The sequence below is a fragment of the Corvus moneduloides genome, chromosome 28 (genome assembly GCF_009650955.1).
Source record: "Corvus moneduloides isolate bCorMon1 chromosome 28, bCorMon1.pri, whole genome shotgun sequence".
NCBI lineage: Eukaryota > Metazoa > Chordata > Aves > Passeriformes > Corvidae > Corvus > Corvus moneduloides.
In genome coordinates, this window is record NC_045503.1 from 2,090,731 (window position 1) to 2,113,892 (window position 23,162).

At 59.0% G+C, this 23,162-nt stretch overlaps 1 protein-coding gene across 1 annotated transcript in view; it reads left to right on the top strand.

Annotated features, from left to right (window-relative positions):
• Positions 1-23,162, top strand: part of ADAMTS10 (ADAM metallopeptidase with thrombospondin type 1 motif 10) — a 62,282-nt gene that overhangs the window by 5,814 nt on the left and 33,306 nt on the right. The window contains exons 2-7 of the mRNA XM_032092711.1: positions 6,598-6,909; positions 12,535-12,890; positions 17,530-17,689; positions 20,545-20,762; positions 22,223-22,306; positions 22,666-22,811. Coding sequence (XP_031948602.1) covers positions 6,822-6,909; positions 12,535-12,890; positions 17,530-17,689; positions 20,545-20,762; positions 22,223-22,306; positions 22,666-22,811 — 1,052 coding nt within the window. The 5' untranslated portion in view covers positions 6,598-6,821. The remainder of the gene's footprint in view (positions 1-6,597; positions 6,910-12,534; positions 12,891-17,529; positions 17,690-20,544; positions 20,763-22,222; positions 22,307-22,665; positions 22,812-23,162) is intronic.

The following is a 23,162-nucleotide window of genomic DNA, read 5'->3' on the forward strand; positions in this document are numbered from 1 at the left end:
CCTCCGAGCATTTTACCACACTTGGAGAAGTGCAATGACCCCGGCGTTCCAGATAGGGCCAGATCCTTATGTAACACAGGGATAGGATTTCCAGAAAGCCAAGCAGGCGGTGTCAGAGCAAGGTCGCTGCTCCCAGCTCTCCTCTCACTGCCCTGCCTCTGGCACGGTCTTCTTTTGCCCCTTTGCTGGCAAAATTAAAGATTTTGGAGAGAAGCGAGGGGGAATTCAGCCCTTTCCTCACCACGATTGCACTGCATAGATTTGACTGTGAAACAATTCTCGTGTTTTTGAAAGAAACCCTCCTCCCACACAGTGCTGGAGCGAACCCAAAGCCCCGTGAAGTCGCTGTACAAAGGGATGCAGGGTGTGCCCGGCCAGAGCACAGCAGGGCCGGGTGTGGAGCACCACGGAGAGCCTGCAAGAGGGAGCTGGTGGTTCAAAGGCAGGGAGGGAATGCCCCTGGCACCCAGGCTGGCACCGGGGTGCTGGCAGGGGGACAGAGACCCCGGGTCAGACCCCTCAGCTTGCAGGGTCACACTGGCAGTGTCAGTCTAGATTTCCCGCGTTGCTGGGGAGCGCCTTTGGATGGGGTCGGATGTGATTTGAACGGTGTGAGAACGGCATCTCCCCTCCTGGGGAGCTGAAATCGGACCCGCAGTCACTGGGGAGTGCAAAGAACGGCTCTTGGGGCGAGGTGAATCAACCCGAGCGAGCCAAGGGGGCTGCACTGAGCGCCCTGGGCCCCCTCCCAGCCCCGAGGGTGCCGGCAGGGAAGGGACAGGCAGAGCCCTTGGCATTGCACAGGGGGGGATTGGTGTCAGGGGCGAGCAGAGGGGTGGCAGGGCAGCCAGAGGGTGGCTGGGCAGGCAGGAACCATCCTAGGGCTGGAGGCTGCAGCGTTCTGGGAACAGGGATAACTCCGCGTTTCTAATTCTTCACTCGCCGTGGCCCCAGAGAGGCCACGCTTGGAGCAGCAAAGCAGATTATGGCTCAAGTTCTTGTTTTGTGTTCTGCAGACCTGTGACTTTAACCCCTTGCTCGCAGCTTGCAGATGCTCCTGGCAGCAAAAATGCTGATTTCTGTGGGTTTAACCCCTACAGCTGAGAAATGACTTCCCAGTGGAAGTCCTGTCGTGCTGGCAAGATGACTGCGCGAAGACTTCTGCCATCTGCAGCTCAGCATGTTTTCCACTTGGCAGCCCAGCCAAATGTTTTGTCGGGAATATCAGGACGTTCTCCTCCTGCTGGAAGCCGGGGAGGTCTCTCGGACAGCTTTGCATCCCCCACGTGCTCACCCCGTGCCGCGGGAGGAGCGGCCTGGTGGGGGGAGCGGGGCTGTTTATTCCGTCCTCAGGAATGTGCAGGAACCTGCCAGGAGCCGGGAGCAGGGAGCTGGGAGGTGGCTGAGCACGCACGGAACACCCACGGCCCCGGGAAGTGCAGCGGGCGAGACCCCCCCAGCCAGCAGCAAACACAGAAATGCATCACAAACTCTGAGGGACCTGCCCCTGCCGGGCCCTGGGGTGTGCAGAGAGGGGGGAGGACGAGCAGGGATGCGGAGAGAATGAGAAGGGTTCAAACATGGCCCGGGCCAGGGAGGGATTGTCCCGCTCTGCTCTGCACTGGGGCAGCCTCACCTCCAGTGCTGGGGGCACTCTGGGCGCCACAAGATCAGAAGGGTCCAAAGCTGTTGGAGAGTGTCCAAAGGAGGGACACGGAGCTGGGGAAGGGTCTGAGGAGCGGCTGAGGGCACTTGGCTCGTTCAGCTGCAGCAGAGGAGACTGAGGGGAGGCTCCTGGGGGCTGCAGCTCCTCCCGAGGGGAGGCGGAGGGGCAGGGGCTGAGCTCTGCTCTGGGACAGGGACAGGAGCCCAGGGAACGGCTGGAGCTGGGTCAGGGCTGGGCATGGAGCTCAGGGAAAGGTTCTTCCCCCCGAGGCTGCTGGGCACTGCCCAGGCTCCCCAGGGAATGGGCCCGGCCCCGAGGCTGCCAGAGCTGCAGGAGCGTTTGGACAGCGCTCTCAGGGATGCCCAGGCTGGGGTTGTTGGGGTGTCTGTGCAGGGCCAGGGGCTGGACTGGATCATCCCTGAGGGTCCCTTCCAGCTCAGGATATTCCATGGTTCTATGCACAAATCTTTGATTCTGTGATTCTGGAGCCCCAGGAGCGGCTGAGGAAGCTGGAAAGGGGCTCAGCCTGGAGCAAAGGAGGCTCAGGGGGGACCTTGTGGCTCTGCACAACTCCCTGACAGGAGGGCAGCGGGGGGGGGGGGGGGGGGTCGGGCTCTGCTCCCAGGGAACAGGGACAGGAGGAGAGGACACAGCTTCAAGTTGCCCCAGGAGATGTTCAGCTTGGATATGAGGAAAAATTCCTTCACTGGAAGGATGAAGGTCGATTCCAGCTGAGCGTTTACAGCCAAAACCTGAGGCCCTCCATGAAACAGTGACCGCAGGTGACAAGGGGACTGTTGTGTCAGGTGACTTTGGGATCAGCATCCAGGAGCTACCTGCACTAAGGGGCTGTTCTGTGCCCTGGGGGGCAGCTGGGACCCCAGCAGCAGGAAAGAGCCCCCTGTGTGTGGCAGGGGACCTGTGTGGGTGGTAGGAAAGCCTGAAAACCCTGGTGCTGCTGCTGCCAAGTGCCCTCGCTGCACTGGCACAGCCCCTGGGCCACAGATCCCTGCAGTCCCTGCTGTGTTTAACTTGGATTCCATAGAAAATGAGGCCTGTGGAGCCAGCCCGGTGCTCACAGCTCTTCCCCCCAGAGATAAACTCTGACCTGGTGGAACAACTCCCAGCCTGGAATGGCCAGAGGAGCAGAAATCCCTGTGGTGCTGTTTGTAGGGGCTGCCAGGGCTGCTGTGGGGCTGAGGTGCTGCTCAGCCCCTTGGGAGGCTCAGGGGGCACCCAGAGCCGAAAAGGGAGCAATCTGTGGGATGTGGCACCACGATAACCCCGATAGCCCCAGTGTGGTTATGGGGTGGTGACAATTCCCTGTTTTACAGAAGGATAAAATAACCTCGAGGCTTTCATTCCTTAAAATAACACAGCCCAGAAATGCCTTTGAGCTGGTGCAGCTGTGGGGTCCTGCTCCCACTGCTTTCCCACTGTTCCCAGCGCTCCCACTGGGATGCTGCTCTCACTTCTCCACTGCTCCCAGTTCTCCCAGTGCTCCCATGCCTGGAAGCTGTCAGTGGAAGGCCTGGCAGGGGGTGCACTGCAAGTATTCCCTCCCCCCCGGGCAAGCTGGAAGCAGAAATCTGTGTTTGTATTTATTTCTCCCTCAAAAAAAAAAAAAAAATTAAAAAAAGGGAAAAGGACACCTGAGCTCATAATTTGCAAAAGTTGGATGAGAAACCTGGAAGCCGCCGGGCCCTGCATCTTTAAAAGCAGTTAAATTCCTCTTCTCTGCACTAGGAGGCACCTTGAACCTTCCTCTTGGCCCCGAGCAGCGCCCATCTGCTTCCTATTACCTTCCCCTGGCGCTGCCTCTGGAGCCGGCCAGGCAGCCGAGCTTCCAGGGAATTCTGTCTGCAGCGCCGCGGCTGAAATGAGGAACAGTTGCCATCCGCCTCGCTCTTTCTTCTCTTCTCTTTGCGCTTCATTCCAGCTGGGATTTTACAGCCCCCCTCCTTCCCCAGCCCCTTCCCTCCCGCGGGCTTTTGGGGTGGCCGAGGTGACCCGGCCGCTGCGGTGGCACCGTCGCCTGCGTCCCTCGGGTTCACGCGGCCAAAGCCACCTTGGCACCGGGAGCCGGCAGCGTCAGCCCGAGCCGAGCCTGCCAAGGACAACGAATTCCTTGGGAAGGAGCAAATCGGAAGCGGCCCAAGCGAGGGAGGCACGAGACCGGAGAGGTCACCCCGTGTCCCCGAGCTGTCCCCGAGCTGTCCCCGAGCTCGCCCAGCCCGGCCCGTGGGACCCCCCTCCCGTGTCCCGCCGGGGCTCCGCGATCCTCGGGGTTGTCCGGCCGCGGAGCGAAGCTGCGGAGTGAGGTTATGGAAAAGTTGATAGGGATGGAAGCACCAGCGCTCCTCCGGCTCTCTGCTCCTTCCTCCGGCTGCTTCTCCTGCTGCTCGGGGTTTGGGAATGAAGCACCGCCGGGAAGGGGCCGTGTTTTCCCCGCTGCCTGCAGGGAGGGATCGCGGCCGGGCCCTTCCCCCGGCCCGGCCCGCAGGAATTTTGCAGCTGTAATTCCCGACTTGTGCTGCTCCGAACGCGCCTCCTTCCCCCAAGGTCAAGGCTGCGGGCTCCTGGCGCCGGCGGCTCCCGCTGTTCCGGGGGATGCTGAGCAGCCGGGAAGGGCACAGGGGACACGGGGGCACCGCCGAGGGTCATGGAGAGGCGGGGGGAGCACGGGAAGCAACGAGAGCCTGGAGGGAAAGGGTTCGACAGCTGGAAAACAAGGGAAATCAGCGCTGTGAAGCCCAGGAGAAAATACACTTGAACTGAGCTCCGTGGGCTTTGGAGCCGTGACAGGATTTAAGAGCTGGAATCTCGAGCTTTAGGGAGATGCCGAAAAATGCTGACCTAGGAGAGGGCTTTGCTTTCAACTTCTGCCTTTTCCAGCCCAATTCCTGCAGCTGGGAGCGGGCACAGAGCAACCCCCACCTACCACGACCCAGGGGTGGCACCACAGGTGGCACCACAGGTGACGCTGTCACCAGATCTCGGCATCCTCGTGTGGGGGTGCAACGGGGCAGAATTCCTGCCCCAAGCCTCTTCCCCCCACTCCCTGCTTCCCGTTACCTGTCCCAGGGAAAAGGAGCAGCTCAAGGTGGGAGTTTTCCCCCCCCTCGGGCAGTTTATTCTCAGGGCCACTCGCAGGATGCACAATTTTGGAGGCCACCATCATGCTGTGTCCGGGCTTTGCAGAGGAAAACCTGGCAAGTGGCCCCAGATGGGACCGGGGAGTCCAGGCCGAGGCCTCACCGAGGATCTTTGGCCATTATTAACTGTAAATGAGCAGTGAAATATCCTAATCTTTAAGTTATGCAACTCCAAGTTGTGTTTAAAGCTGCATGTTCCGTCTGCCACCATTTCTGCCTAGTAGGGAAAAAAATCATTGATTTAGGTTAATGGCTTTAAACTGAAGGAGGGGAGATTTAGATGAGATTTTAAGAAGAAATCCTTCCCTGTGAGGTTGCCCAGAGCAGCTGTGGCTGCCCCTGGATCCCTGGAAGTGTCCGAGGCCCGGCTGGACAGGGCTTGGAGCAGCCTGGGATGGTGGAAGGTGTCCCTGCCCTTGTGGAATGAGATGAGCTTTAAGGTCCCTCCCAACCCAACCCATTCTGTGATTTCCATGATAAATTTGGGGCAGGAATGATCTCCTGGATTTGTCCCTCCCCTGTGCCACCTCTGGCCTGTGCTGGGTGTCACTCCGAGCCCCTGCAGCACAAATGGCACAGAAACGATGGGAAAACAGGAGCAGGAATTCACTTTCAGGGATTCAGATTCCCATAAGGACACGAAGGGGAGCACAGCAGATCCCAGGAGGACCCGGATCCCCTGCCCTGAGCTCTGCCCAGCCCAGCCTTGGCTGTTTAAACCACCCCAGAGCAGAGCAAGGCAGGGGTTAAGGATGTTATTCCAAGCGTTTCCTTACTGGGATGAGGACCACACACAGGCCCTGGCTGTTGACACCTTTGCAAAGAGCACCCTCCTCCCATCCCCAGCCTCTTCCCAGGCTCAGGAGCTCATCCTGCCTTTCTCAGGCAGCTCATCCTGCCTTTCTCAGGGAGCTCGTCCTGCCTTTCTCAGGGAGCTCGTCCTGCCTTTCCCAGCCCTGCTCCAGCACCACTGCTGCAGATCTTTATCTGTCCCCTCTGCGGGGAGGTTTGTGTTTGGCTGCAGGGCTGCACCACTGCTGGGATATTTGGGATTCTCTGGGAGGTGAGCGATGTGCTGCACTCGTCCCATACTCACGGAATGGCTGGACAGGAACAAAACCCCACAGGTTTTGTGCAAGCCCCCAGCATGATGTGAGTTTGGTGTAATGGCCTCAGACTGAGTGGGAATTCTCTGCCAGCCAGGAATCTTTCACCGGAGCAATCAGCAAAGCGTTTTAAAGAACAAATGCCATTGGAATCTTGGGATCCATTTGTGGATGGGGTTGAGGGTGAGTTCCCTGAATGGGTCCTCTGTTTTCCATCACTTTTTTAGGCTCAGCCAGTACACTCAGAGCTCTCCCCTCAGTGCAGTGACAGTCCTTGAAGTGTGTTTGAAATCCAGGGAAACCGCAGAGGGGATTTCTGGGTTGCTGCTCACCACCCCCTGCCAAGGCTGTTATTTCCTGCTCTCTTTAAGGGATCGAGTAACCCAAGGCACTCTCGGGGCTGCGCTTCCTCGAGGATTCCCACTGATCCCGAGCTCCATTCCACAGGTACCTGATAGATCCCAGCTGGGAGAACCCCTGGGAGTGCAGTGTCTGCAGAGCAGGAGCCGATGGGGTTAATTCATGCTCAAATGTCTCCCATCCTTTCCTCCTCTTCTCCTTTCCTTCCATCCCACTCCTGCCTCCTCCAGGATCCAGCTTTCCTCATTCCCCTGCCCGCCTCGTGTCCTTCTCCTCCATCCCTTCATTCATCCCCACCTTTCACCCGCAGGGGCAATGCCGGTGCCGGGGATGAGCCCGTGCTGACCACTCAGTGCTGGCCTGGCACTGCCCACACCCCGCCAGCCTCGGGAGAGCACGGAGCGGCCGAGGATGCCTGCGGAGGGACCCGGGACTCCTCTCTGGACATAAGGGGTGGCCGAGGGAGAGACATGTGGGGACAGCGCCCTCCCAGCCGGCACAGATCTCCCTGCTCCGACGCGAGCGGCGCTGACCATGGCCACAGCTTGGAGGCTCCTCACCTGGACGGTCACCCTCGGCCTGGCTGTGGGCACCTTCCCTGGCTACTCCTTCCAGTCACAAGGTATGGGTGGGATGGGATGGGGTGGGGTGGGGTGGGATGGGATGGGATGGGATGGGATGGGATGGGATGGGGAGCTGGATCCATCCATGGACAGGGGAGTTGGATTCACTTCTGGGGAGGGGAGCTGGATCCACTTGTGGGGAGAAGAGCTTGATCCAGCCATGGGGAAAAGGAGCTGGATCCACCCATGGGGAGGAGAACTGGATTCCCCTGTGGGGAGAGGAACTGGATCCACCCTTGCTGGATCCACCCATGGGAAAGGGAGCTGGATCCACCGCATCGCTGCTGGCAGAACCCTAATGCTGGCCTGGGAGGGACTTTGGGAGCAGTGGAGACACCTCCAGCGCTAATCCTGCCCAGCTCCTCCCGCCCCCCTGGCCGGGGTTCTCTGCCAGCCCCCAAGGAATGGAGGTGTTTTGCTCTCAGGTGTTGCACTCGGTGGCTTTTGGAGGAATTCAGAGGGCAGGGTCAGTGCAAGGCCGGAGCTGTGTCGGGCTTGGGAAGGAAGGAGCTGTGGTGGCAGCAGGGGATGGGTCCGTTCTGGGGAGCAGCACATCCCCGGGAGAGCAGAGGCTGTGCTGGGAGGAGCACAGTGTGTGCCTGGTCCTGGGCATGTCCAGGGCTGGAGGACGGTGCTGGAGCACCCAAACCCTCTGCCCAGCTGAGCCCGGACAGGAACGTGCTGCGGGAGGAGCAGGGTTGGTTTGTTGGTTTGTACACGCGTTTTTTCAGTGTGTCTGTGCCCGTCTCGTGTGTCTGTGTCTGAAGGACTCGAGTTTACACAGAGTCGCACTCAGGACTGCGAGGACAGGGGAATGTGGGTCTCTTGTCCAGAGCTTTGTGCTTTTGCACCTGATTTTATTCCAGGTTAGGAGCGAAGGGGCCGCAAAATGGGGGGGAGGGGGGAGCCTTGAGCCCAACCTGGAGTACAAACCACCCTCACAGACAACAAAGAGGAGTTAAACTGATCAATGGCAATATTTGTAGGATTATTCCTTAAGAAGCAGCGTGAACTCTGCCACCAGGCACCAGAGAGAGGTGCGAGGAGCGAGCCCTGGAGCAGGGGATTTATCCATGCAAGCTGTTCAAACCTTGGCAGTGTCACACAGCCATAACCCTGCACCCCTTGCGTGCCCAGATCAGCCCTGGCAGAGCCACAGCCAGTGGCATTCCTGGGCTGGTGAGCGGCCGTGGTGCCCAGGGCCATGAGCTGGCTGCAGAAGCAGAGCTGGGAACAGGGACAAACGCAGCCAGAGCCCCTCAGCATCCCGGGCAGGCAGCACCAGGAGAGCAGCCAGCCCCAGCTGGGAGCTGGGAACGTTCTCCAGGCAGGTCGGGATCTGAAGGACTCCCAGTTCCTGCTGCTGCTCTCCACAGGCTCTGGCAGTGCCTGCGGGGCTGCTCTGGGCCTCCCGTGCCCATCAGTTCACGCTCTGCTCCATGTGCAGCCCCACCGGGACGCGCTGTGGGATCGGCCCCATCCCAGCTCCCAGCACCGGGACCCCCCTCTCCATGGGGTGACACAGCTCCATTAAACCCGGGATTAACAGGGATTAACCTGTGCTCCCCTAGAGCAGGCCCTGAGCAGCTCTGGGGATGGGGCCCAGCCCGTGGAGTTCTTGGGATGTGGTGCCATGGGGTGGATGCGGTGTGCTGGGAGCACCCATCCCGTGCCAGGGCTGCAGCCTGTCCCTGCCCAGTGCCTGTCCCTGCCCAGTGCCTGTCCCTGCCCAGTGCCTGTCCCCTCCCCAGTCCCTGTCCCTGCCCAGTGCCTGTCCCTGCCCAGTCCCTGTCCCAGTCCCTCCCCAGTCCCTTTTCCCTCCCCAGTCCCTTTTCCCTCCCCAGTCCCTATCCCCCACCCGGTCCCTGTCCCTGCCCAGTCCCTGCTGCCCCAGGGGCCCCTCTTGCTGGCAGAGCGCTGGTTTTGGCGTCAGGCTGTTGATGTCACCCAACGCCTCTCCCGGCTGTTGGGACAGTTCCTAATCCCCGCAACGCCCTCTGGAGAGGGTGAGGCGCTGTTATCTCCTGGGAGCAGCTGGAGAGCGAAGGGCAGTGTTATCCCCGACCCCAGGGACTGGCCGCAGGCCGCTCTGGAGCAGGATTCCCGTGCCCCACGTGCACCACTCCACATCAGCGTGTTTGGTTTGTGCAGGAGGGAGATTAAGGTCTCAGCCCTGAGCTCTAATTTATCTTCGTGGGGAGCAGCAGCCTGGTGCTGATGGGCTCTCCAAGGCAGCAGAGAGGTTCAGAGGTAGCCTGGACACTCAGGGTGCAGCTCGTAACAGCTCAGGGAGCAGCTGGAATCGTTGGAACAACTTTCCCAGAGGAGCTGTGGCTGCTCTATCCCTGGCAGTGCCCAAGGCCAGGCTGGACATTGGGGCTTGGAGCAGCCTGGGACAGTGAAAGGTGTCCCTGCCATGGCAGGGGTGGGACTCGATGAGCTTTAAGGTCCCTTCCAGCCCAAACCATTGCAGGATTCTGGGAGCTGACCGAAGATTCAGCTCATGCTCACAGTGCTGGGTGGGTTTTAATCCAAAGGGAATTCCTGCAGGACCGTGGTGTAACTGTGGGGACGGATCAGACATTCCCATTTCACAGAGCATCGGGTGGGGCTCATCCCGCTGTTCCCAGCTCACGGGTGAACAAAGGGCCCCTGGAGGATGCAGTGAGGCTGCCACGGTGCCAGGGCAGCCTGGACCAGGGGATCCCAGAGCATCTCCACAGCCATCCCTCGGGAATCCTGTCTGGGCTGCAGCTCGGGCTCTGCCAGCCCCTCACTCCCTTTGGTGCCAGCACCACAGCCTGCTTCTGCTTCCTTCCCGTGCTCCGAGCAGCTCATGAGAGAGGAACAAACCCTCCCTCCTCCATTTCCCCTTCTCTCTCCCCTTTTTGCTCAGCTCTCCCTCTGCTCCTTTCCCTCCCTGTGCCATCCCTGCTCCATTGCCACCAGCAGTGGGACCCTGGGGTGCCGCTCTCCCCAGACCACCCCTCCTCCTTCCCAGCTTTCCCCCCTGCTCTCTCCCTGTGCTCCCCCGGGGGTACCCAGCATCCTGCCCAGCCACGAGCGGGCTTCTCTGGAGAAAGGCTTTTTATGGCCTCCCTTCCCAGTGGTCTGACAGGGCTCTGGCAACGCCAGGGCTTATCTGCAGCGCGGACCCTGCTGGGCAGAGCCCGGGCCAGGAGCTGCTCATGGAGTGGGAAGTGCCTGAGGGGCAGAGGGCACAGGAGGGAAGGGCTGTGGGCTGGAATAGGGGGAGCATGAGCAAGGCAGGGGTGAGGAAATGCGGGGATTGGGAATATGTGGGATGTTGGGAGGATCATGCGGGGTTAGGGAGGGAGAGATCCAAATTTCTTGGAGCCTGGACTGATCTTTTAGGGCAGAGGAAGGAGGCAGCTGTGGCACTGGACAGTCTCCCTTTGTTGTCCACATGACATGACGCTGTCAGCAGAGCCGTCACACGTGTGACGCTGGGTATTGGGAATGTCACATTGAGGTGGGATATTGGGAAAGAATATCCCACCTGGGAGGCTGGGGAGGGGCTGGGATGGAATTCCCAGAGCAGCTGTGGCTGCCCCTGGATCCCTGGCAGTGTCCAAGACTAGGCTGGATGGGGCTTGGAGCAGCCTGGGACAGTGGAAGGTGTCCCTGCCCACAGCTGAGGTGGAATTGGATGAACTCTAAAAGTCCCTTCCCACCCAAACCATTCCATGATTCTATTCCATGATTATTTTTTCCATGTGTGGCATTCCCACTCCACAGCACCACTTCCCAAACCATTTTGGTGATGCAGGGCACTGCTCTTGGGCTCTTCCCGTGCCTCAGTGTCCAGAGGGACATCCCTGAGGAGATGCAGTGCCCACCCTACACCAGCACCAGGTATTCACACACCACCTCACCCTCAGGCTCTGGACATGTTTTTCCTTCTGGAAGCGCTGTTCAGGTCAGGATAGAGCCTCCAGCCCAGAGTCCCAGGCCCTTTGTAGCCACAGCAAGCACAAACCACCCTCTGATTCACTCTTTTCCAAGCCCACATGGACTGCAGAGAGGCAAAAAGGAAAACAAAACACTTCCGACAGCAAATTTTTCCAAGCCTGAAGTCATTTCTAAGTGCAAAAAGTCGCCCTTGTTTGCCCGGCCCCATCACAGGGAGGTGCTGGGATGCAGGGAAAGCTGGAAGTTAAAAACCTAATCATTAATTCTGGCAAGGCAGAGGAGCCAGGAGTGTTTATGGTCAGCAAAGATGGGAGCTCACCCCTAACCCCAGAGGGTGGAAGGGCTGCCCCGTTCCTGGTGGCCGAGGAAAGCACTCTGTCAGGCTCCCCCACTGGAAAACAGAGGGAAAGGAAACTCGGCAGTGCTGCCCTGTGGTGAGGGTGCAGTTTGGAGCTGGCCGAGTTTCTGATGGCCGGGAAGGCTTTGCAGGTGGGGGCTGTGGAGCCAGGCAAAGTTCCCCGGAACAGCCCAGCCCCTCCTGTTTTCTCGGGAAACAACAACAAATGGGATGCAAAAAGCACAGGAAGAGTTTTCCAGAGGGAAGAGAGGGAAAATCCCCTCCCATGAGGGCTCAGGAGGCTCAAACCCTCCAGGCACGAGGGGTTCAGGAGGAGCTCCAGCAGACAGATATTTCCCATCTTCAGCCCCAGCCTCGGGGCTGAGGGCTGTCAGACACAGCCAGAGCTCTGCTCAGATCCAATCTGGCAGCCCCTGGAACATTTTCCTTTGAAAAGGAGGAGTTTTTGCCAAAAGGAGGGTGCCAGTTTGTTGGACAGCCGGCGGAGGGGCTGGGGACAGTGCCCTCGTCACAGCCTGGGTGGCACCGCACACGAGCAGAGCTGAAGGGAGCTCCCCAGAGGAGCTGCTGAGCCAGGCTGAGCTGATAAAAACCCATCCAGGGAGCTGGGAGGGCAGGATGGGGTCACAGACATCTGTGACTGGGGATTTGGGGTGTCTGACTTCCACTCCTGCTCATTTTCAGCACGGCTTGGGGAATTCTGGTTGCCCTCTCTCCTATTTTGGTTGGCATTTCAGTGACTTTGTGCCCCTGTGGCCCCTGCAGCTCTGATGGGGGGTTGGGGTGGTGCTGGTTTTGTGTTCTCAGAGTCAGCAGCTGCAGATGTCCCAAGGAACCCACAGGAGACTTTTCTCCTGAGCCACTGTCACCCCAAGGCTCCTTCTGCCTCCTGTTGAAGAGCCCTCATTGCTGGGTCTGTTCCTGGAAGGATCTGGGTCCAGATAACCCCCCAAAGCTCAGAGCTGGACTCTGCACAACCTGGATTCCCTCTGCCCAGGGGAGATGGAAGGATTTGGGATAGTCCAGGTCCAGAGCCACAGTCGGGGTGTCCTGAAAGGCCCTTTGGGCCAGGCTGTTCCTCTCCATCACCCGCAGAGGAAAAAGTTGCATTCCAAAAACTGCTATCCCAAGGCTCTGTAGGCTGCAGGGTTGGGGAATATCCCAAGGATCCTTCAGGCTGGGCAGAGCCTTGAGATGCCAATTTTTGGAATGCTGTGGCAGGACCCTGCACTGGCTGTGGCCGTGCTCGGGCTGGCATTGCTGGGTGTCCAACTCCCTCAGCGGGCTGCCATCCCCACGTGCATCATTCCCATGCATGTCCTTCCCTCCCCAGAGGAATTCCTCTCCAGCCTGGATCACTATGAGATCGCCTTCCCCATCCAAGTGGACCAGAACGGGGACTTCCTCACCTTCGACATGCGCCGGCAGCTGAAGCCGCGGCCCCGGCGCTCCCTGCCCTATGAGCCCTCGGAGCAGCAGGTCTTCTACAAAGTCTCTGCCCACCACACCCAGTTCCTGCTCAACCTGACCCTGCACTCCAACCTGCTGGCCGAGCACTTCACCGTGGAGTACTGGAAGCGGGATGGCATGGACTGGCAGCACGACTTCCACGAGGACTGCCACTACGCCGGCCACCTGCAGGACCAGTACCTCAGCTCCAAGGTGGCCATCAGCAACTGCAACGGGCTGGTGAGTCTGGCTTTGGCCAGCCAGGGGTGATGCCAACAGCTTTGGTCCTCCAGCAGGTGGATCTGTGAGGTGGGAAAAGCTTGGGATTGGTGGCAAGCGGGAATATCCCACACTGGCATCACAATCGGCGGAGGGCGCGGACATCCCCCGTCACGTCCGTGGGGCTTCCTGATCCCTGGGTCGCTGCTGGTCCAGTTTCTGGGCCTTTTCCCATTGGTTTTGATTGGAATGGGATAATCCTGGCTCTCTGGGGTTACCCAGACCTGGCTCTCACCAAGTTCTTCCAACAGCAACGGCAAAAATTGTTTTGCGTGTGCTGCTGCGGGCGGGGAGGGATTTCCCAGCGCCGCTGGAATGTCAGGAGTGCATCCAGATCCCTCCAACTGCAAATGCATTCCTGGGGTTCCCAGTCGCTTCTGCCCATGTTTTAGGAGCTAAAAAATTGTCACTTCTGAGGGGAAAAAACTGAAATAATCAGTTTTTCCATATGAAAAAGGGAACGTCAAGACAGGGCAAGGTGGCATTTCCTCAAAACCAGCAAGGCTGTGGGAAGGAGGGTGGGAATGGTTGATTTTCCAAGTCCTGACAGCTCAGACTGAACGTTCTGGTCCTAAATATCAGCAGGGAATCTTAGTGGTGGACATGAGTGTAAGAACAGCTGAGCTCTGGGCCAGGTTGCTTGGAGAGAGTGAGGTCTTGGGAGATCTTTAGGAACAGGCCAGACAAAAGGCTCTCAAAACCCCTCCAGGTATGATTCATTAGCTCTCCCAGCCCTGGGAATAGACTGAGGACTTCCATCCCTATTTTTCTGTGATTTTCTGATATTTCTGGCTCACACAGTACATTTCCTGAGCTGCCAGATGGAGAGATGGAGCAAACAAACCCCATGAGTGAATCCCAAGGCTCATGGCTCCCTTGGAGGGGTAGAAAAAGTCTCTCCAGGCCAGGTTCACATTTCTGCTGCAGCCCCACCTCCTTGCAGCATTCTGGCAGTGAGGAAGAGCTTCCAAACGGGAATGAATTCCCATTTGATTTATTACTGGGTGACCCTGCCAGAACAGTGCTGTGGGTTATTAACAGAAATGAGAATCTGACTCATTATATCGCAGAGTCTAAAGTTTCCAGCTCACAGCCAACACTCCGAGCCGCACCAACTCCCGCTTCCCGAGCCCTTTGTTTGGACGTGGGAACTCTGCTCCAGTCCCAGGGAATTTCGTGGTGCTCCCAGAGGGTGAGCTGGGTGCTGCTGGCAGTGAGAGGGATCTGGCATCGCCCACCCCACAGGGCAGCAAGGCCAGGGCAAGCACTTGGAACTGGGAGAATTCGGTCCCCAGGCTGTGCTTAGCTCTGGAGAGGCACCAAGAGCTGTCTGGAGGAAAATGCAGCCAGGCACAGAGAGGGACAGGGGGTCATCCAACAACCTCTCCTCTGCCTGAACTCTGTCCTTCTGCCCTCCGGAGTTACGGACACGGCGAGGATGGGGGAGGAGAACTTTGGGCTCAGTCAGGACGAGTGGGGTCAGGAATTTGGGCAAGAGGAGTCTGGAATGTTTTTAGCTGGTAGAGAGAGGGCTGGACTTGCCGTGGGAGATGTTGTGCAGCTCTCTGGGTGACCAGTAACCCTGATCCGCTCGTGCCCACCCTCATCCCCAGCAGGCTCCGCTCCAGGAGGGCAGCACCCACTTTGCAGGGGACAGAAGGGGGTCCCCAGGTGCTGGGTCCTGCTGAGGGGGCACCGCACTGACCCGGCTTTGCACGGGTGATGCTGCCCGGGCACTCGGGCACTGTGGTGGTGACCGGGCACAAACTGGGACCCGGTGCTGGGTACGGGGTGAGCTGAGCACGAGGAGGAGGGAGAGGGGTTGTGTCCAACAGCAGTAGCAGTTCCAGGCCATCCTCCTGTCCTCCAGCTCCCACATCCCTTAGGAATTCCTGTGCCTGCAAGCACAGAATTTGGGTTTGAACCACTTTGGTTTTGAACACTCCCAACACAACCCTCACAGTGCATCAGCTTTGGATGCCAATACCTGGACACGCCCCCAGTGGCTCCTCTTCCCAATTTCTGGACACTCAACCATTGACTCATCTTCCCAATACCTGGACACTCTCCCATGGACTCCTCTTCCCAGCCACAGGCACTGTCACCCCGGCCCGAGGGCAGGCAGGGAGCAGGGCTCACCCCACACATCTCCCACACCCTGCTGAGCTTCAGGCTCAGCCAGGAGAAAGTCACCCAGTTCCCAGAGCCACAGAACCACAGAATATCCTGAGCTGGAAAGGACCCATGAGGAAATCAAAGTCCCTCCTGGTCCTGCATGGGACAGCCCCGACCCCACCACGTGGCCTCTGTTGGAAGCAAAGGGTGCCATGGTCCGTTCTCAAAAATATTCCGTGTTTTGAGCTGCCAGAAAGGCCAAGCAGCTGGGAGCCTCCAGGGAGCAGCTTTGCCTCAGCTGGAATCCCTGTGTTTCATCCCAAGAGATCCCAAGGATCCGATCACAGCCAGGAGAAAACACTAAGCAGAGAAGGGATGTTCTTTCCCCTTTTGTGGCAGAGGAACAGCTGAAAGGCCAGGTCCTCATCAGAGCATCCCAGAATGGTTTGGGATGGAAGGGACCTTAAATTCCATCTCGTTCCACCCCCTGCCATGGGCAGGGACACCTTCCACTGTCCCAGGCTGCTCCAAGTCTCAGTGTCCAGCCTGGCCTTGGACACTGCCAGGGATCCAGGGGCAGCTTTCCTGGTTAGTCCCCTGAGCCCAGCATGGACAGGAGTGCCCGGAGGGACCCAGATGAGGAGGAATGGACCCAGGTGGCCCCGCTGCCACACGGCTCTTCCAGGAGCTGGGAGAGCTGGCCCAGGCTGGGCTGTGGTGTGAGCTGACAGTGCAAACCCTCCCCGCTCTGCAGCTGACCTGCGTGAATCACACACAGGACATCCAGCCCAGCTCCCCCACAAACCACAGGGCTCTCTCAGGACCTCTCCCCACCCCCTTCACCAGCCCTGTGTCACATCCAGCGCCCGGCCCTCAGAGCTCAGCCCTTGGGGTCAGCGATGGGACAATGTTCAGGCTCCTGTGACATCCCAGCCTCGCTGCTGGAAGGTGCCAGGCAGGCGTGGAGCCTCTGCAGAGGCTGGGGTGAGCACATCCCTTTTCCAGCGGGATGGGTTTGGGGCAGGACGTGCTCTCCCCTCCGGTGCTCTCCCCCCATCCTTCTCACCTCCTTCCCCCCATCCCACAAAGCCTTTGCAGCTGGCTCTGCCGGCACTCGGCTCCCGCCGGAGCCCGGCCAGGGTAACCTCACAGTACCTCGCTTGTGTTGGAAAAGGTGGAGCCGAGCCAAGAGCAGCAGAGCCCGGGCAGGAGGAAATCCCCCGGCACTGGGGGCCGGGATTCGCCGCGCACACACTGCCCCGATTGAGCTCCGGCCGGGGAGGGGACGGCGACAGCCCCGGCAGGGAGGGACTGAGCCCCCCGAGAGGCTCCCCCACCCACAGCCGGCGGTGAGGCTGCTCCAGGTGGTGCTTCCATGGAAGGGATTGAATTCCCTACTCCCCATCCTGGCAGAGCAGGGCTCCCATCCCTCGGGCACAGCGGGAGCTGGAAAAGCGCTGTCCCTTCCAAAGGACACCCCTGGAGGCAGGGCAGGGGTGTCTCTGCACCCAGAGCTGCGTTTGCACCCAGGGAGGGGGGTGACAGCCAGGACTTTTGTCTCTTGGACTTTTGGGATCATGTTTGAGCCATGCCGGGCACATTCCTGTGCCTTGTCACTTGCTGGTGAAGTTCAGCTGAAGGGACACCGCATTCCCTGGAGAATTCAATTCCTCAGTGCCAGGAATTGGGATTGTCTTGGGCTACCAGAAGCTTTTTGGGTTGCTCAGACCTTTCAGGCAGAGGGTGGAGAGGAGGGACCTTGCAAGTCCCTGGTGGGTTTGGTGATCATCCCACCGGGATCTGCTGCTCCTGGCTGTCACTGCCTCGTGTGGGTCCACTCTGAGAGCAAAGCCTGGGCTCGCAGAGATTGAGTCAAAGAATCAAAAACTAAAATAAGGCAGCAAACCCCAGCTCATCTCACTGACGTGGCCAATCCGAGGTGTACAAGGGGCTGGGATGCCCCATCCAGGCTCCAGAGAAGGGGTTTGGCTCTGCTAGTGGCCTCTGCTTAATCAGCCTTCAGATTTTGAACATTTGGGGTGTTTCCCAAAGCCTCTGGGTATCCACCCCTCTCTGCAGCTCCGAGTTCCCAGCTGGTGACGATGGTGCTGAGCTGCTTGGGAGGGTTTTTTGGGGAGGCCGAGCTCGGAGCTGCAGTGTTTGAGCGGGCGGTGTTTGGGATCCCACAGGGATCCCGCTGAGACCGAGTGGGTGGAATAGGAAACAACTCATTCATAACTCAGACCGTGATTTCCAGAGGACTTCAGTGAACACAGATGTCCCAAGGCATCCACCACCATCTGGCTGGGCTTCCTCTGCTCTGTGGGTTCCTGCAGCTCAGTGTTTGTGCAGGATTCCTCCACAACTTTTGTCAGTCCCCAGAAAGTCGGGACCAATCAGCAAAAACCTCACTGCGAGCAGCCACCTTTGTCCCACAACTCTCTCCTCACCTCGGTTATTGCCTCCCCTCTGTTCCCTCCTGCAGCACGGGGTGATCGTGGCGGATGAGGAGGAATATTTCATCGAGCCCCTGAGCCCTGGAGCCAACGTCAGCGCGGGGGGAGAGGGCAAGGGCAGCCCCCACGTCGTGTACAAGCGCTCGTCCCTGCAGTACCCGCACATGGACGCAGCCTGCGGAGTGCTGGGTAGGTGCTCTGTCGTCATCCGCTCGTTAAAGTCCTGAGAAACGCCTCTGCCCGAATTAAGGTGCAGACGAGACCATCTGCCAGTGGCAGCAGCGTGGGTTTTATTTGATAGTAAATATGAGAGAGAGAGAGAGGAAGAAAGAAATAGAAAATAGACGTGTGGGACAGAAAGAGAGTGACAGGGACAGGATAAGGTAAATATCACCATTCCGTGGATCCCAAGGGTGTTTTGTTGATCCTCTCCAGCTGGTCTTGGTGGTGAAGGTCCCCCCAAAAAGCACAGAATCCCATGGGTTAATAGAGCTGAGGCCGGGTAGGAAAACCCAGGCACCTCGCTGGGGGGGGGGAGTTTGGCATTTTCTCTTACAACAGAGCCCGGGTTTGTTGCATCACGTGCAGCCCTGCGCTGCAAGGCCTCAGGAATGACTCGGGGGGGGGAACTTGGGGGGGTCTTTGATGGATTCTGACACCCCCTCAGCTGCCTCTCCCCTGAATGTCCCGTGGGTGTGGTGTGTGGGGTTGGGGGCTCCACAGCTGGGCCGGTTTGTGTAAGGGAGGACGGGTGCTCAGTGCCTCTGAGCAGAGGTTACACCCCAAACCTCCTCCCCACCCTCATTTCGGGGGTGGGGGGGAGTAAACCTGGCTTCTGCACCCCAAACCCAGCCAGGGAGGATTCTCTGCTGCCTTTGGCTTTCTTGTGGATGCATTCCTCTCCCTCAGCCTCGTTTGTTTTTCCCTAGGCCAGGATGATTGAACAATAGCGTTATCTAGGTGGTTTAACTTACAGTCCAAAGTCCCAGTCAGGCACCTTCAGGGAGGCTTCTTTGGTTGTAGCCTCTTTATATTTTGTGATAATGGGCAAAACTCTTTCATATCAATGTTTGAGGCGTGAACTGTTTCAGTCTCTGACACGCTCCCACCACCTCCTCCTCCTCAATCCAGCCCAAAACAGGCTGGGAAAATCCTGCCAGAACAGGTCCACCCTGCTCCACGTGGCACAGAACCAAATTTATCTCCCAAATTCCAGATTTTTCTGTGTTACTTTTACCCATTTCTGGTGGCCTGGGCTCTGGGAAGCTCCCATCCTCTCCTCCCCACAGCAGGGCTTTAAAATTTGTAAATAGAACATGGAACAGAAGAGGAAAAAAACACCTCTTGTTTTTCTTCAGAAGAATCCTCCCGGATTTGGCCAATTTGCAGAGCGTTGGGTAATCGCAGCTCACGTGTGCTCAGCACAGCCTCAGCTTTGGGGTTTGGTCACTGCAGGTCGTGTCCATGTTGGGGTAACTCTGCTGCTGATGGGGACCAGCTGGAAAAGGGCCTTGGAGGGTGGGATGTGGAGCCTGGTCCGTCACAGGGGGCTCTGGGGGATGTTTAGTGAGGATGGTGACCGCACATCGACCCCATTTCTGCACCTCCAGGGCTTTGACCTCCAAAAGACCCACAAAGGCTTGCCCTGGCCTCTCCCCGTGTGCCCTTCTGGTCCTTGCCCGTCCCACCAGTCTGTCCCAGAGCCTGGCTGGAATCCCTGGCCCTTGTGAACAAGCAAAGTTTCGCCATCTCCCCAAAAGGCTGTGAGCCCAGAGGATGCCACTCCCTTGGCCCAGAGAGGCTCCCTGAGGCTGAGGGCAAATGCCAGCCCTGCAGCAGGGCCCAGGGGCTTTTCGTGGGTCAGTTTGTGGGGACAGAGCAGAGCTGGCCCTGCTGCTCCTGCTTGGGTGTCCCTGCAGGATGTCCATCACTGCCCCAGCGGTGACACTTGAGCAGATGAGGTGTCACTGCTGGAAGGGATGGAGCCTCTGGGGACACCAGGGCACTGTCACCTTCTCTGAGTGTCCCCAGACTCACCAGCACCTCTGGAGCCGCCCCGTGCTTCCCTGGCCTGCTGCCTGTCCCAGCTCCCAAAGCCATGCTGCATGAAGCTCCAGCAGACTCCCCTCCTGCTGACTCTCTGCCACATTCCCCAGCTTCCAGAAATAATTTAGCCCGCTCCTGATTGCTTCTTGGAAAGCAGAGATGAGCAGTGGGAGCCACGGGCCAAGGGGAGTTTAGAGCAACCACAGTGCAACGGCCCCAGCAAGGCCACCCCATCCCCTTGTCCTGCAGGCTGGACCTGTCCTGTCCTGTCCTGTCCTGCCCAGCACTCCTGGTCCCTGAACACCCCCAGGAGCTCCCCTGGATCAGCTGGAGGAGCTGGAGCTGGGAGGTTGTGGGGCTGCCTGGGGTGTGCCCGTGTTCCCAGCCTCGCTGGGTGTTTGATGATCCAGCCTCAGAGCAGGGGAAAAGATCCAGCAGGGCAGGAGCGGGGCTGGAGCCTCCCAGGCACCTCCCCTACCCTGTGGTGGTCTCCAGGAGGAGAATTTGGAGCCGATGGCCCTGCTGGGGACATCCCCAGGCTCAGGTCAGCAGCGCTGGAAGCAAAGTCCTACAGAGCTGCTGCTGCTGCTGTGGAGGCTGCAGCCCTTTCTGTGGTGGAAAGGTCAGGTCCTAAATCCAGGTCCTGGCAGGAAAAGGGAAGAGGAGAGGGTCTGCAAGGGCTTCATTTTCAGGTTATGGCTGTGCAGTCTCTAAACGCAGCCTGGGGCAGAGGTGAGGGCAGGGCTGTGCAGCCCGGAGGGGTTTGGGGCTGTGGTGGGATGGGCACAGAGCTGTTTGGCAGGAGGGGACAGGAGGGCAGGTGAGATACCAGCAGGAGCCTGGGGACAGCCCTGGACTGCCTTTGGGACATTTTCTGTGTCCACACGTGGTGCACAAAGAGCCCTCCGTGGCCTTTCCTCCCCTCGAACCCACCCCTCACCCCTGTGGGCTGGCAGCTCCTGCCCGAGGGCACCAGAACCGTCCCGTTCCCTCCGCAGATGAGAAGCCCTGGAAGGGGAGGCACTGGTGGCTGAGGACGCTGAAACCCTCCCCTCTGAAGCCATCGGGCAACCACAGCCAGCGGGGGCAGCTGCCCCTGAAGAGGTCGGTGAGCACCGAGCGCTACGTGGAGACCCTGGTGGTGGCCGACAAGATGATGGTGGGGTACCACGGCCGCAGGGACATCGAGCAGTACATCCTGGCCATCATGAATATTGTAAGTGTTACACCCACACCAGGAACCTGGCGGGCTGGGCGGGAACTCCTCTTCATCGCCCCAAATGTCCCGGCTGGGAAAACTTTTCCTGCGAGGAGTGGGATGGGGACGCAGTGGGGGAATCGGATCTGTTGCAGGCTGGCAGTGGCTTCTCCCCAGGCTCAGAGCAAGGCTTTGGGGTCAAAAATCCTGCCAGGCTGCTGCTGCTGCTGAGCAGTGGGACCCCGGAGGCCGGAGAGGTCAATCTGGCCTGTCTGACCGCGCTACAGCGGATCCGGGCTGCGAGAACAAAAGCCTTTCTTTGAACAGCATCTCCCAGCTCAAATTAGCATTGCAAATGCGGCCAGGCGAGCTGAGAAACACATGGGAAAGCGTAAGGACAGGGAGCTCTCACGCTTGGGGGCTGAGCAGCAAGCGGGGCCGGCAGAAATCCCCCCCCGAGCTGTGGCTCTGCTTTGGGGCACTGCTGGCGGCAGGGTACCAGGCTGGATGCATGAGCAGCCTGAATCGGCCGTGCTGGATCCTCCTGCGAGGTGAGACGGGCTGGGAAGTTATCCATCAATCCCCTGAAAGCCCCTCTGGGAGGGCTCTTTGTCCCGGCCTCCGCAGGATCGCTTTTCACGGTTTGCATTTCTAAAGCCGACGCCAGATTTTCGAACAATCCGGGTTCGAAGCGTTTCATCTGCTCTGCGACACCCCCAGACGGCGCATTCCCGGGGGATCTGTGCCCTCCCTCATTCCCGAGGGATCTGTGCCCTCCCTCATTCCCGGAGGATCTGTGCCCTCCCTCATTCCCAAGGATCTGTGCCCTCCCCGATTCCTGAGGGATCTGTGCCCTCCCTCATTGCCGGGGCATGCTGTGCCCTCCCCTATTCCCGGGGGATCTGTGGCCTCCTCCATTATTCCCGAGGGATCTGTGCCCTCCCTCATTCCCGAGGGATCTGTGCCCTCCCTCATTCCCGAAGGATCTGTGCCCTCCCCGATTATTCCCGAGGGATCTGTGCCCTCCCCTATTCCCGGGGGATCTGTGCCCTCCCCGATTCCTGAGGGATCTGTGCCCTCCCTCATTCCCGGGGCATGCTGTGCCCTCCCCTATTCCCGGGGGATCTGTGGCCTCCTCCATTATTCCCGAGGGATCTGTGCCCTCCCCTCGGCAAAGCTCCATCCCCGGGGCTGCACAAAATGCCAGGAGCAGGGGCTTCCCCCAGCTGGGCTCCTGGCAAGGAGCAGCTGCTGCGGGATTTTGGCTTCACTGCTCTGAGACAGAGAGCTCTGAACGTGGTTTAGGGAATTCTGCGATCCAGGTGATGGTGTGGAGTCCCATTCCCACCCCTGCTTCCCAAAAAAAATGTTGTGTTCAGACCCCAGCCCCGACTCCCTGCAGTGCCCAGCCCTCCCCAGCTCATCAGGCCACAGAGCTCATTTTTAAGACTCCTCTTTTCTTGTTTCTTGGAGGTCAGGTTGCCAAACTTTTCCAGGACTCGAGTCTGGGCAATATTGTCAATATCCTGGTGACCCGGCTGATCCTGCTCACAGAGGATCAGGTAAGCTGGGCTTTGCTGAGCCTCTCCTGTCCTGTGTCTGCACTGTGTGTCCCCTCTGGATGCCACTCCCAGGAATTCCCCCCCCCGCCCCCCTCGGTGCAGTCTGGCTGCTCCACATCCTCCCAACGTCACCAGGGGACTGGGCTGAAGAGACCTCTGGGAATCTGATTTTTTCCATGATAAGGTGACTTTAGGGAGGTTTAAGCAGCTTTAGTTCTCCTAAAGCCCCACTTTTCTTGCTTTCCCATGAGAAACTGGGGGTGTCTGGAGTGGTGTCAGCGCTCTGCCGGCACGGAATGGGCAGTGCCTTCTCACCAGAGCTTTCCTGGGCTCACACTCTCCCACTGCTTCCATTCCAGCCCACACTGGAGATCAACCACCACGCTGGGAAATCCCTGGACAGCTTCTGCAAGTGGCAGAAATCCATCGTCAACAGGAACGGCAACGGGAACGCCATCCCCGAGAACGGCATAGCCAACCACGACACCGCCGTGCTGATCACCAGGTGAGCGCTGTCCCCTCGCAGGGGGGTGGCAGCTGTCCCCAGCCTCTGTCCAAGGGGCTCATCCAAGGCTCCCTGGCCCTCAGTTGGATGCAGATTATTGCAGTTCAGATGGTTATCACCTTCCACTCCAGTTCGTTATCGCCCTCCACTCCAGTTCATTATCACCCTCCACTCCAGATGGTTGTCACCCCCCAGTCTTCCCTCAGTCTTTGCTGGGCTCTCAAGGAGCTCAGTGTGCAGCCACGGGGCATTTCTGCCCCAAAAGGCAGCAGGAGCCCAACCTGGAATCCTGGAGCTTCCTGCCGGGATGGAGAGCCCTGTCAGCCCCTGCTCTGAAAGGGGAAGAGGATT